At 40.7% G+C, this 15554-nt stretch overlaps 1 protein-coding gene across 3 annotated transcripts in view; it reads right to left on the reverse strand.

Annotated features, from left to right (window-relative positions):
- Window positions 1-15554, reverse strand: part of LOC109921957 (protein FAM193B) — an 88405-nt gene that overhangs the window by 31008 nt on the left and 41843 nt on the right. For all 3 annotated transcript variants that reach the window (XM_048603650.1, XM_048603649.1, XM_048603648.1), the window contains exon 2: window positions 9475-9705. In XM_048603650.1, coding sequence (XP_048459607.1) covers window positions 9475-9705 — 231 coding nt within the window. The remainder of the gene's footprint in view (window positions 1-9474; window positions 9706-15554) is intronic.

Raw genomic sequence — 15554 nt, forward strand, 5'->3', positions numbered from 1 at the left:
GGGTCTAGGCCCGAAACGTCAGCCTTCCTGCTCCTATGATGCTGCTTGGCCTGCTGTGTTCATCCAGCTCTACACCTTGTTATCTCAGATTCTCCAGCATCTGCAGTTCCTACTATCTCATCACATTCCCAAAGTGTTTTGTAAACTTTTTAATTGCTGGAAAGTTTGCAACCCATAATTGCAAAGCATCACGTAAGAGCCCCTGATGTTACCCAAGCTGATGTAGCCAGTTCTGCAACAGCTGAACAAAAAACAATTCAGTATTTAATCAGTTTGCTTTCTAATAGTTATTATATCAGAATACAGTTTTAATTACAGCTGAAATTAATAGTGAAACAGTAAGACATTTATAGCCTCTTGTTAAGGTCAGCCAGACAGCAGGCCCTCCCGTGATATCATTATTACTTTTCAGCAGCTGGATTGATTCCCAGACATGCCATTAGGCACTGTGGATGCACGCTTGTTTTGTTTTGCCTCTTGTAGCATGCTCTGCAACAAATTTCACTGTTTGGTTCTCAGTTGTACTTAGTGGATCAGGGTTTACCTAATAAATTTATTATATTTGTCATTTCTGATGTGGAGGAACTGAGTTAGCTTACAGCTGTACCATGGACAATCGAGGCTCAAGTTGCACAGACCAGCTCCAGCAGGTCAAGATATTCCAAATTCAGTTGGTCTCTACATTCCTCATTCTTAATTCTTCTTGGTTTCATCATCACAGAATCTCTACAGTGTGGAAACAGGCTCTTCGGCCCAACAAGTCCACATCAACCCTCAGAGCATCCCACCCAGACCCATCCCCCTATAACCCACCTAATCTACACATCCCTCAGCACTGTGGGCAATTTAGCATGGCCAATCCACCTACCCTGCACACCTCTGGACTGTGGGAGGAAACCCACGCAGACACGGACAGAATGTGCAAACTCCACACAGTCAACTGAGGGTGGAATTGAACCTGGGTCCCTGGCGCTGTGAGGTAGCAGTGCTAACCACTGAGCCTCCGTGCCGCCCAAACCAGTTTTCTACAGTTCTGCTCGCTCACCATAAACAGAAGTGCAAAGGGCATTCTGCAAGCCAGCGTTAAGAGGGTGTAATAGGCATAAAGCTTGATGGTTATCCCAAACATTCCTGTGAATCTCATTTTAGGAAGATGAACAAATAACATTATGGAACACTAACCATAGAAGCTCTGATACAGATGAGAAAGAGAAAGGCCGGGATAGTGGAAGAAACGGTCATGAGAAGCTAAAGGAATGGTATTCAAGACTTAAACTTGAACTCTCGTTGGGAACTGAGCAGACAATTGTTTTGTATGAATGAGAACATGAGAAGTTTTATGGAAAGAAGAATTAAACTTTGTAATCTAAAAGCAGAATACCGTGGAAGATGGAAGTCTTTTTTAAATTGCAGGAAATTCTCTGCAGGTTACATCAGCAACAATAGAAACAACAAAGTTAAACATCACTCTGTGACCTTGCTTCAAATCAAAGTGTTTTAGATTGGATAGTGAGGCCAACAATACGGACAAATAAAGGGATTAAGGATGGAGACAAAGCAAAAATATAAACGTGGCTGATTTCACTTACAAAATACAGAAATAAAACTTTGTTAGAGCTCTAAGAAAATACAAACTTGATTTGTCTCAAATAGTAGGGAAGAGTTCTACAGGTTTAAACAGTACACGATAATGGAAGTGACAGATTTTACGCCTCTTGTGCATGTAAGACAACATGACATGTGGAGTGGCAAAGTGGTGACTGGTGAGAGAAGGAGAAACAGTACATAAAATTCTCTTATTGGTTGAGATGGGGTACAAGTCCGGACATGTTTCGTGGAGGGAAGTATGTCCCAAAAAGCGAGAAAAAAGGTGAGATGCTATGTGATAACAATTAAAGTAGATAATGCCATTCTGACAAGCATTTTACAGCCATCAACACAACAACACATAGACAATATTAGAGCAGGGGGTTATGATGGAACTGCGCAAGTCCTTAGGAAACAAAACAGAAATTGCTGGAAAAGTTCTGAGGAACTGAGGAAGAGTCACCAGACCCAAAACGTTAACTCTGTTTTTTCCTTCACAGGTGCTGCCAGACCTGCTGAGCTTTTCCAGCAATTTCTGTTTTGTTTCCCGATTTACAGCATCTGCAGTTCTTTCATTTTTATTTTGCATAAGTCCTTAGCTAGGCTATGACTTCAGTACTGTGCAATTATGGTCACCTCATTACATGTAATTGTAATTGTATGCAATTCCACTCAGGACGATAGGGAAAAGATTTAAGAGGATGTAACCAGAACAAAGAAAATGCAGCTATTATACCAGATTTCATAGACTAGAGTTGTTCTCTGTGGAATAGAGGAAGCTGAGAGGAGGTTTGATTGTAAATAACAGAATTCAAGGTGTCTTGATACAGTGGAAGGAATGGCCTGTGACCTGAGCGAGGTAAGCTTCTAGAGCCATAAATTTACAAGTGTTTGGGAGAAATACTCGAGGGGAGATGAGGAAAAAGTAATTCATTCAGAGAATGACTGCCTGAAACTCACTGCCTGTTAAGGGTGACACAAGCAGAAATATGGAACTCATTTAAACAGTAATATTATTATAATTATAACATTATAAGGCAGTTAGCACGCTTGCCTTCATTGCTCATATTGATAAGTATAAGAGTTGGGGCATTATGTTGAAGCTGTACAGGACATTGGTGAGGCCTCTTTTAGAATACTGAATCAAGTTTTGGTCGCCCTGCCATAGGAAGGATATTATTAAACTGGACAGGGTTCAGAAGAGATTTACCAGGTCGTTGCCAGGAAGGGATAGTTTGTGTTATAAGGACAGGCTGGATACCCTGGAATCTTTTTCACTGGAGTGTAGGAGGTTGAGGAGTGACCTTACAGACTTCTAAAAAAAAATCAAGAAGAGTATAGATAAGGTGAATTAAGTTGACTTTTCCCTAGCATGCAGAATTTCAAGACGAGGGGAAGTATTTTTAAGGCGAGAAGAGAAAGATTTAAAGAAGATATGAGCAGTAATTTATTTTTTTTTTTTAAACACAGACAATGGCTTGTGTACGGAATGAACTTCCAGGGAAGTGGTGCATGTAGGTACAGTTGCAACGTTTAAAAGATATTGAGATAAGTGTACATGAATAAGAAATGTTTGGAAGGTTATGTCTGCAGAAAGTGTGACCACCTGGAGTTCCTTCCAGATAGCACTGTTTGGTTGGAGTGGCAGTTGGACACACTGAGGAGCACACAGGGGACAGAGAGTGTGACAGACACTAGTTATGGGGAGGTACTCACACCACAGGCTCAGTCAGGTAGATGGGTGACCGCCTGGAGAGGAAGGCAGGTACTGCAGGAGTCTTCTGTGGCTATTCCACTCTCCCCAACAGGTATACCATTTTAGATATTGTTGTGGAATAGCCTCTCAGGGGAGTATAACAGTAGCAGCCAGATCTGTGGTACCATAACTGGCATTGCTGTAGAGCAACAGTGGTAGGAGACTCGCTAGTTAGGAGGCACAGACAGGTGTTTCTGTGGCTGTGTTTGAGTCTCCAGGATGGTGTGTTGCCTCCCTGGTGATAGGGTTAAGGATGTCACTGAGCAGTTGCATGAAATTCTTAAGGGGGGAGGGTGAGCAGCCAGAGGTCATAGCCAACGACATAGGTAGAAAGAGAGATGAGGTCCTGTTGAGTGTGTATAGCAAGTTAGGAAATACGCTGAAAGGCACGGCCTCAAGGGCAGTAATCTCTGGGTTAGTATCAGCGGCACATGATATTGAGGCAGAAAATAGAAAGGTAGGACAGATGAATGATGGCTAAGAAACTGATGCAGGAGGCAGGGTTTCAGGTTCTTGGATCATTGGGATCTCTTCTGGGACAGGGGTAACCTGTACAAGAGGGACAGGTTGCACCTGACACTGGAGACGAACCTATGTCCTCGCAGGGAGGTTCATTAGTGCTACTCAGGAGGGTTTAAACTAGAGTGGCAGGGGTTGGGAACCAATACAGGAGGTCAGCAAGTGGAAGGATTGAGGGGAAGGTGGATGTTTGGACCAATAAGTCAAGAAGGAAGGACAAGCAGAGACAGGTAAATGAACACAATGGTAATACTGGGCTGAAGTATATTTATTTCAATGCAAGGAATATTAGAGGTAAGGCAAATGGGCTTAGAGCCTGGATCAGGACATAGGACTATGATCTTGTGGCCATTAAAGAGACTTGGCTGAGAGGGGGACAGGACTGGCTGCCCAACTTTCCAGAGTTTTGTTGTTTTAGAGGAGATAGAGAGGAAAGTTAAAAAAAAAGAGTGGAGGAGTTGCATTGCTAACCAGGGAGAATGTCACATCTGCACTCAGAGAGAACATACTGAAGAGCTCATCCACTGAGGCAATATGAGTAAAACTCAAAAATAAGATGAGTGCAATCACTCTGACAGGATTATACTACAGGCCCCCCCTCCTCCTGCTCCCCGTCCCCCCAACAGCAGCCACCAATACATCAAAGAACAAAAATGTAGACAGATTATGGAAAGATGCATTAACAACAGGGTTGTCATAGTGGGTGATTTTAACCTCCTAAATAGTGACTGGGACTCCCTTACAGCAAGAGGTTTAAACGGGGCAGAATATGTTAACGCATCCAAGAGGATTTCTTGAACAGTATGTGGAAACTCCAACTAGAGGAGGAGCCATACTAGACCTGGTATTGGCTAATAAGCCTGGAAAGGTGACTCACCTTTCAGTGGGAGGGCATTTTGGGAACAGTGATCACAACTCCTTAAGTTTTAAGATAGCTATGAAAACGGATAAGTCAGGGCCTTGCAGCAAGGTACTAAATTGGGGGAGAGCAAATCTGATCAGTATGAGGCAGGAACTAGGGAGTGTTAATCAGGAGAAGCTGTTATCAGGCAAGTCCACATTTGACATGTGGGAATTGTTTAAAGACCTAGTGACCAGACTTCAGGGCCGGTATGATCCAGTAAGGAGGAAGGACAAGGATGGCAAGGCAAGGGACTGTTAGATAATGAGGAGGTTGTGACTTTAGTCAAAAGGAAAAAAGCAGCATACAGTAAGAAAGATTTAGGAAGCTAAAATCGCACAGGGCCCATTAGGAATATAAAGAAAGCAGGAAAGAACTCAAGCAGGGAATCAGGAGAGCAAGAAGGGGCCACGAAATGATTTTGGCAAGAATTCCAATACTATACATACATTAAGACAATAACTAGGGAGAAGGTAGGATCAGTCAAGGATAAAGGAGGGAACTTGTGTTTGGAAGCAGAGGATGATGTGAGATCCTAAATCAATACTTTGTGTCGGTATTCATCCAGGAGAGGTATATGGAGGATAGTGAGATTAGCGCAGAACATGTTAATATGCTGGGGCATTAAAGAAATGGAGTTTGGTGTCTTGAAGAGCATTAAGGTGGATAAGTCCCCAGGGTCTGATGGTATCTACCCCAGGTTACTGAGAGAGGCAAGACAGGAGATTGCTGGGGTCTTAACCAGGTTCTTTGTATCCTCACTAACCCTTGGAGGGGCAAGTAGCTAATATTGTTCCTCTGTTCAAGAAGGGAAATAGGGATAAATCCAGGAAACTGTAGGCTGGCAAGTCTCACATCAGTGGTTGGGAACCTAATGGACAGAATTCTTAAGGATAGGATTTACACGCAGTTGGAAAAGCATAGCCTAATTAGGGATAGTCAGCATGGCTTTGTACGGGGCAGGTCATGTCTTACAATTTGAATTTTTCAAGCTGGTCACAAAGATCATTGATGAGGGTAGAGCAGTGGATGCTGTCTACATGGATTTTAGTAAGGCTTTTGACAAGGTCCCTCAGGGCAGGCTCATCCAGAGATTAAGATGCATGGGATTCACGGTGACTTGCCTGCTTAGATTCAGAATTGGCTTGCCCAGAGAAGACAGAGGGTAGTGGTGGAAGGGTGTTTTTCTGGCTGGAGGTTTGTGACTAGTGGTGTTCCGCAGGGATTCCTACTGGGACCTCTGCTGTTTGTGATTTATATGAATGACTTAGATGAAAATGTTGATGGGTGGATTAGTACATTTGCAGACAATACAAAGATTGGTGGAATTGTGGTGAAAGTAGAACGTTGTCAAAAGATACGGCAAGATATAGATAAGTTGCACATATGGACGGAGAAATGGCAGATGGAGTTTAATCCAGATAAGTGTGAGGAGCTGCACTTTGGAAGAACAAATGTTAAGGCGAACTATACAGTTAATGGCCGGACCATGAACAGTATTGATGTACACAGGGATCTTGGGGTTCAAGTCCATAGCTTCCTGAAAGCGGCCACACAAGAGCATAGGGTGGTAAAGAAGGCGTACGGCATGCTTGCTTCTATTGTTCGAGGAATTGAGTACAACAGTCAGGATGTCATGTTGCCCTTTATAAGACTTTGGTTAGGCCATACTTAGAGTATTGCATTCAATTCTGGTCACCACATTACAGGGAGGGTGTGGAAACTTTGGAGACGGTGCAGAAGAGTTTTACCAGATGCTGCCTGAATTAGAGGGCATGAACAATACGGAGAGGCTAGAAAAATTCAGGTTGTTTTCTCTGGAGCAGCTGGAGACTTGATAGAAATCTATAAAATTGTGAGATGCATAGATTGGGAAACAGATTCTGGCTGTCAACCCTGAGATGAAATATCTAGTACAAGGGGGCACGTTCAAAGGAGATGTGAAAGGCAACAGACAACACAGTGTGAAGCTGGAGGAACACAGCAGGCCAGGCAGCATCAGAGGAGGAAGAAAGCTGACATTTTGGGTCGGGACCCTTCTTCAGAATATTCATGTGCTTATCTAAAAGTCCCTTAAATGCTCCTATCGTATCTGTCTCCACCACCGCCACCTCTGGCAGCATGTTCCAGACTCCTGCCACTCTGTGTTAATAAAACTTGCCCCTCACATCAGAGATAGTAAGGGTCCCGATCTAAGACGTCAGCTTTCCTGCTCCTCTGATACTGCCTGGCCTGCTGTGTTCCTCCAACTCCACACTGTGTTATCTTTGACTCCAGCATAGGCAGTTCTTACTATCTCTGATGTGAGGGGCAAGTTTTATTAACACAGAGTGGCAAGTGTCTGGAACACGCTGCCAGAGGAGACAGATACGATGGGAGCATTTAAGGGACATTTAGATAAGCACATGAATATGCAAGGAATAGAGGGATATGGACCAAGGGCAGTCAAAAGAGATTAATTTAATTTGGCATCATGCTCAGCACAACATTGTGGACCTAAGGGCCCATTCCTGTTCTGTTATGTTCTATGTGGGACTAGTTTAGTTTGGGATTATGGTTGGCATGGACTACTTGCTCCGAAGGGTCGATTTCCGTGCTGTATGACTCTATGTATCTGGATGCATATCTTATATACTGTAACCTGCAATACCCTGGACCAAATGCTAGAAAGTGATAACAGATTGGGGTCATTCTTCAGCTAGAAGAGATACACTGGGCCAAGTGGTCTCCTTCTGTGCCATGAAGCAAGCTAGTAGTCAGAAGCAACTTTCTCAAAGGTGAAAATAGCCTGGAAACCAGACACAACTTCCAAGACGATGAATAAATTTAATGTTACCAGCAATTGAGAGGAACAGAAATGTCATTCTGATGCATTACTGCGTTCTACTGTAAGGGACAGAGCTGTCAAGTACATTTAAGTGCACAGGGCTTTGTTGTTCTTACGTCACATGGTGTTCTTGACCTGGGAGAAGTCGAGGTTGACGATGTAAAACTAAGAAAATTTTTTTACCTTCACATCTCAAACATCAATGTGAACTAACATTTGAAAACATGAAATAAAAACCAAGTGCTGGAAATGCACAGATTAGCAGCAATATGTGAACACAAGATTGAGGAGCAGGAGTAGGCAATTCAGCCTCTCAGTACTGCATTTAGAAAGCTGTAAACTGCCGAGTGGGAATCTGACTTGGAACAGTAACTTTCTTTCTCTCCACAGGTGCCACCAGACTTGCTGGGTATTTTATCATACTTTGTTATTGGCTCAGCTTTCCAACATTCACAGTATTTTGCTTTTATTTTCACTTTTAATTCAGAATCACTTCTCTTATGGGAATCCCTACCTTGAAGCTTTACTGTTTCTTCCCACTGGCATTTCAGTTTGTTTCTTTTACTCTGTCAACCTTCATTAAATTCCACTTCCTTCTTGGTGTTTGAGGTCGTATACTCTATGAGATGTCTAACAAAACTCACTTTTACAGCCTTCCAATTAGGAATTTTACAGACTTCTGTACTCAACACTGAGTTCAGCAATTTCAGAGCATGAACTCTGCCCTCATTTTGCTTAATTAGAAATAAATGCTCCATTTCTTTACAGCAAACATGATCATGCCCTTTGCCCTTTGCTTCATGACATATGTCAGTTAATCTGTCCTGTGCCCAACCCTATCCCAAATCATCCTTTTTCTTTGGCTGTTGATGCCTGGGAGAGATCAGCCATGGTCTTATAGAATGACACGGCAGACTAAATGGCCCACTCCTGTGAATATTTCTCATGTTCTTACAGTCCTGGCCCTCTTTCCTTTCAATGACATAAAATCCATCATCTTCCTTCAGTTCTGAGTCATATTCGACTCAAAATATTAATTTCTTTTCAGAGATGCTGTCAAACATGCTGAGTATAATCCAGCACCTTTTTATTTCAGATTTCCCCAGTTTTATGCTTTTCTTTAAGGGACGAGTTCTGTAGAAGCAAAAGAAAATGATTTAATTTTGAACACAACATTGACTTATCCAAAAGTGTTGCTTTCAGAGTACTTGACTAAGTGTGAAACCCCAAATGGGCCTTTCTTCCCCTTTCTTTAATGCAGCATGTAACATGATCCCCTCAAAGGCAATTTCTATGTTTTTTTTTGAGTACTTTAGAAAGGTTAACATCAATCAAGCCATAAAGAGCAAAATTCACTCACAATGGAACTCTCTGTAAAAAGAAAACTACAAAAAAAATTGGCATTCTGATCATATTGAACCTTGGAAATTAATTTATACACAAAAAGTGTAAAAACTACAAATAACTTTTCATCCCAAACCAAATCAATTTATGCACAGTGATGAAAGAAACACAGACTCTGATCACCATCCTTTGCTGCTGTGAAAGAATGCAAGTTTTTTTTTTAAAATTAGACATCACTGTGGTGAATACAACATCATTATGAAAGTTTACACAAAACTTGCGTGCATGCCACAGAACACAAGCATTTCACATGATAATAAATGAAGACACTACGGTGCTAATACTTCTCTGAATCTGTAAGTTGATCCTACGGCATGACCAAGAGAAACATTACATTTGCAGGCATAGCCCAGAATTCAATCAAGATAATTTATATTCTGATAGCAACATTATTAAATGAAACACAAATTTCCCTTTGCTTCTCATGATGCATAACAGATATTTTAGATCAACACAAGTAGTAATAAAGTTCATTTTTACCATTAGGGTCTGTTCACAGACAGCCCGTTGCTCCTCCTCCTCTACTCTTTTTTGACATGCCTGGCATATCCAGAGAGGCACCCGCTCAAGACCGCCATGAGTTAATGCAGGCATTGAATGTGCCAACTTCTTTAGATCCACAATCCCATTCTGTTGAGTTCCCCAATCTTTGCGTTCATGATGGCACAACAAACAACAGTCCTTTGCTGGCTGGTAGACAGTAAGGGATGGCTGAAATGAAATAATCAGGATTAACCAGAGTTTAAAAGCTTTTCACAATATAGGCCTTTACTTGAGTACTAAGTTTGTCCAGCAGAGAAGTATGATTATTGCACTGAAGTGAGAGGCAAACACATTCAACAAGTAAAGGGTGGGGTTGGGGAATAATCTATACTTATCTATTAACTATTGCAAGAGGCACACATTGCTTGTCTTTTTTTTACAAGGTCTCTGCTGTGTTTTGATAATCCCCATTTTAAATAGTTACCAATATGTCCCATTCAAGTTTTCTTCATCAACCATCATTATGCAATTGCAGTCATCCAATCAGTATGCATTTTATAATTACAATCAACAAAACAAGGTAACTCTTCAAGCGCTGTTTCACCAATAGTTTGTGTCAATTTGTATCACTCACTTGTACTCTGCCTAATTGTCAATAATTACAATAAAATATTATGAATGTTTAATTAACTAGAACATAAATTTACTCTTGCTCCACAGAATCTAATGATATCTAAAGTATGACATCAATATGCATTACCTCATCACTTAAGTGTTAATTTTCTATCCTCAGAGTCATAGAGCACTAAAACAGACCCTTCAGACCAACCAGTCCATGCCAAACATAAATCCAAAGTAAACTAGTCCCACCTGCCTTTTACAACTGATTGTTGTAAAAACCCATCTGGTGTACTTGAGGGAATAAGATGCACCATGCTTAACTGGTCTGGCCTACATGTGACTCTAGATCCACAACAATGTGATTGACACTCAAATGTTCTCTGAAAGTGGCTCTGCAAACTGCTCAACGGAAATTTGAGACAGGCAATAAATGCTGGTCTTACCAGTCATCCCTATATTCATGATGATAAAAAGAATGACTACCATAAATCTCAGAACCGACTACACTGGGAACTCTGTCGGGGAGGTGGGGAGAGGAGGCGGGATCGGTTGAAATTAAAACAACCAAAATGGTTAAGATGATTAAAAAAAACTATTTGCACTGGTAAGAGAATCCAGAACAAAGGGCACAATCATAACATCTACAGCTAGGACATTTGGAAGCGAATTCATTAAATTTTTATTTGGCATGGAAGGTAGTGGAAATATGAAACTGGTTGTGAATGCTGGGGCAATTTAAATTTTCAAGGCTGACAATGATAGGTCTATCCTGGGATAGGTGTCAAAGGCAGGAAACTACAGTAAACGTACAGATCAATGATCTCCCCTCCATAAGGTCAGATGCTCATTAATAATTGTGCAGTGTTCAATATCATCCATAACTCCTTTTTAAGTGCAACACCCTTTGAGCAACAGGTCCATTACAACATTCATGCTTGGAGTTAAAAATAACAAGGAACATTTATGCCACACAATGACCATTTCCTACAAGAAAGAATCTAAAATTCTTCTTCAGAATTTAGAATTAGGTCTTACTGACACGTACTCAAGTACAGGGATACAGGAGCACAGTGAAAAGTCACTCTCTGGCACCATCTCAAGTACAAAGGTAACTGGGTACAAAATCTTAGGTATAAAGTAGAAAATAAAGAAATAAAATTGAAAGTTCAGCATTACAGTACTTCTTAAGTGCTTAGCCATGGGCCTAGATCTGGGTTCCTCCATCCCGATAAGGAGATCATTACCACCACGAGTCCCTTTGCCACGCTGCTGCCAAATAGTGTTGCCATTCTTCTGCGCCATCTTACCTCTACTGATGACATCACTCGATGAGACTACGCTGGGCCAATCTCAGCAACATAGCCGCCGCTGAAGCTGCCAGGTCGTCTCCACAGGAGGTAAGTAAGGTTAAAAAATTTTTAAAAAAAAGGCCTGAGAAACAGAGAAAAATTATAGGCAGACAGAACAGGAGTCCGCAATGGGCTTCGACACAAGTCCACGCTAGGCTTCACCTCAGATCCGCACTGGCTCAACTCATCACCACCGCTGCCTTCCGAGGAGGAGAGTTAAGTAGAAAGGGAAGAAACAGGTGAACTCCAGCTCAGGAACCCTACCCTATCGCCATTGTAGATCCTAATCCTAACCCTACTGCCTCCATCCTGACAGCATCACCATGCTGAAGCTCACCCCAACATAAACATTTTGGAAGTTATCAACTGATTAGAAACCCAAATAGCCCAACCACAAACATATACTATGGTGAAAGGATTGGAATTTCTGTAACAAGTAATTCACCTCCAAGCTCTTCAAAGGCTGTCTACCGTTTAAAAGGTACAAGTCAGGAGTTTGATGACATACTCTCCAGTAGCCTGGATGAGTACAACTCTAACAACACTCATGAAACTCATCTTCGTCCAGGAGAAAGCAGCCCAGTTACAGTGGTATCCTATCCACCAACACGGATTCACCCTCACCACCGGCACGTAGTGGCAGCAGAGCACACCATCTATGCTGCATTTGAATTTAACATTCAAATACGAGAATGAGCAAGATCCCCTCCAAGTCATCCACTAACACAACTTAGAACTAGACTGTCATTTCTTCATTCTCAATGGGTTAAATTTCCTAGAACTTTTTGCCCACACATGAAGACAATGACAGATAATTGTCTTCAAAAGCCACTGGGGATGGAAAATAAATGCTGGCCTGCCAAAGCAACCACATCCCATGAGCAATATGCTGCTGTTTTCGGTTTTCAATTTAAGCAAATTACCAGGTTACAGAATAAGAAACCTTAACAAGCAAGGTCAAGTATAGCATTGTCAGATTCCCTGCCACAAAAAGTTATGAACTTTCATTGAATGACTCATCGCTTGAAAAGATCATTAACTGTATTGGGCACAATTCATCTTTCAACAAACTGTATGGGATTAACTGTCCGAACTCTCTGTAAATTATTTTGGTTGCTTCCTTAATAGCCCACAATATTTTGTTGTATTACGAAAATGTTGAGCTAACAACTGGACGATGCTTCTAATTTTGTTTTTTTCAAATAGCCAAGTAGGGAAAGAGGCAGAAGTAAATTTGTTTGAGATATTGGTATGAATTAATTTACTTAAGTATACAGCTGTTTTTATTAAAAGTTTTTAACCTAAGTGACTGCACATGGATCAGGAGTGACTGTACCCAAGAGTTTGAGATGGACCACAGGACTATGAAGAATTTCTTTAACCTCTAATGAAACAACCAGGTTCAAATCTGTGATATATGTGTAGATAAATGCCTCTATAGGTGTATGTAACAGACATTTAATGAGCATCATCTCACCTTTCCAATTAAATACCACTTTTAAGACAGGTTGCAAATATTAAATACCCAAGTTCAGTTTTGCCACATTTGGTTTTCGTGCATCTTACATTTTAAAATAATACACGTAAGGTAATTTTACCTTCCATTTTCTCAAGGAATGAAAAGATCTCCCACATCAACACCAAGCTAAAGAAAGAGGCAATTATTTCAGATCAACATTTCAAGCTGATATCTGCCTCACCAAACTGGGCTTCAGATTTAATGGGCGCAAGAAAAATTCAACATGAAATTTCAATTTCTACCCATTAATATGCCTGGAAAATGCACATGCAAGGGCAATAGTCAATCTGAACTTCTTATATAATCCAACAGTATTTAAAAAAGAACTTCATCTGCATTAAACTTAGTGTGACCATCTACATGAAGCATAAGAGGAATACTGGTTAATGAAGAACCATAAACGAGCAAGAATTAGGTGCCAATTAGGTGAAAGTGTAGGGGGAGGGAAAAAACATAGAAAATAAAGAAGAACCTATAGATCCCAATCTGAGACAGTACGCAACTCATTTTCCCAGCAGCAGTGAACATAACTTTAATATTTTAATGCAACATTAAGATTCATTCATTACATTAAACTATACACCGAGACTGCACAACATCCTATGCGTATGCAGTATAAGTCAGCAAGTCATGCGTAAGTTGTAAAAATTCTGATCTGGTTAAAGCATTTCCCGAACTCATACGTGGCTGACCAAAATTACTATGACAACAGACATGCAAACAGCATTTGGAGCCAACTCATGGAAAATATATCTGCATTAATTTTGGGTCAGGTACACTTCAAAAACATTTGTATCAAAACATGTTTTATAGAGTTGCTGATTGAAACATGCATATATTCATCGCAAATGAATACAATGGATGCTCAGATTAGTGGACCTGTGAGTTCATTTAGCAAAATAATAAATTGTATATTTAGTTCTATCAATGGAATACATTTCACAAATTCAAGCCAGTGAGAATATTTTTGATGTATACACATAAACATTTGCAGCATTATGTTTTGTTTATATCCCACAGTTGGAATGTAGAATGCAATTCCAGACACGAGAATTACTGTAAATTTTATTTTAATTAGAATATATTACAATGTAGCAACCCCATAATCTGGTGATGACTGTTGACTAGTGTTAATACTTAGTCCAATTCAGTGCTCCAGAACCAAGAGCAAGAAAATGTGCTGGTAGGAGCGAGACTGGAGTTGGAAAGAAACATTTCTGTGAAATTTACTCCCATAAAGGTGATGCAGTTTGCATGACTTAAAGAACCCAAAGGTTCTTGAATAGGAAGTTAACAATAATTTGGTTATAGTTCTCATTACTCTTTTATACTCAAGTTTGCCATTGGTTTCATCTAGGTTCGGCAATTATCATAGTCAATGTACTGTACATAAATAACCTTTAAATTTGAAGACTATTTATTACCAGTGCTCGTCCACTTGAGAAAACCTATTATTAAAATAAGGAGAGTCAACCTGTTCTCTTCATTAACCCTGCCTCACTTTCTGGAACACTGTCCTCCCAACCAGTCAACTGCACAAAAGAAATCCCAACTGCAGAAAGTATATCTAGTAGGGGATCTCAGAATCCTGGAGACCCAGTGTGAAGACACTCTTTTGGAATTTTGAGTTTCTCAAAAAGACATAAAAGAAATGCCTGACTTTTGAACATCAATGGGGAAGAAGCATGCACATATTGGAATTAAAAATTGCTTACTACTGCACATCATTGCCAGAACCAGCATTAATCTCAAAATTATATATCGCATATTGTACCAAAGCAAAAATAAAATGCAGTTTGGTCATGTGACGTATCATACAGACAATTACAATAATTTGTTTCCTGTATGTTCAAGAGTGATGTATCAATGAAGTAGGCAGAAGGCTCCTTCACTCACTAATTTATTGTTCTGAGAGAAGAAAACATGAAACATTTGGTCTGCTAATTTCTGATCTTCAGAGATCTCCCAGGGATCTCACAGACTTATAAAATTCTAACAGAACTGGACTGGGTAGATCCAGGGATTATGTTCCCGATGGTGGGTGCGTCCAGAACCAGGGGTCACGCCTGAGGATTTGGGTAGACAATTTAGGACGGAGATGGAGGAGACATTTTTTTACCCAAAGAGTGGTGGAGCTTGTGAAATTCATTACCACAGGAAATAGTTGATGCCAAAACATTGAATGTATTTAAGAGGCTAACTGATATAGCACTTGAGGTAAATGGGATCAAAGGTTACGGAGAGAAAGCAGGATTAGACTATTGAGTTGGACGATCAGGCATGATCTTGAAGAATGGTGGAGCAGGCTTAAAGGGCCGAATGGCCTCTTCCTGCTCCTACCTTCTATGCAAATGCACATGATAAACACACCTCATTACAGTAACTCATCACAGGAAGAAAAGCAGTCATCTGTGACATTTAGTCCCTACAGAATAAAGTCATTTCACAATTTGGAAGATAAATCACAATATGGTAACTCACTCTGAGATAGTAAGAACTGCAGATGCTGGAGTCAGCGACAATACAGTGTGGAGTTGGAGGAACACAGCAGGCCAGACAGCATCAGAGAAGCAGGAAAGTTGACATTT

Source organism: Rhincodon typus, chromosome 12 (assembly GCF_021869965.1).
Source record: "Rhincodon typus isolate 14 chromosome 12, sRhiTyp1.1, whole genome shotgun sequence".
In the NCBI taxonomy this organism is placed as follows: domain Eukaryota; kingdom Metazoa; phylum Chordata; class Chondrichthyes; order Orectolobiformes; family Rhincodontidae; genus Rhincodon; species Rhincodon typus.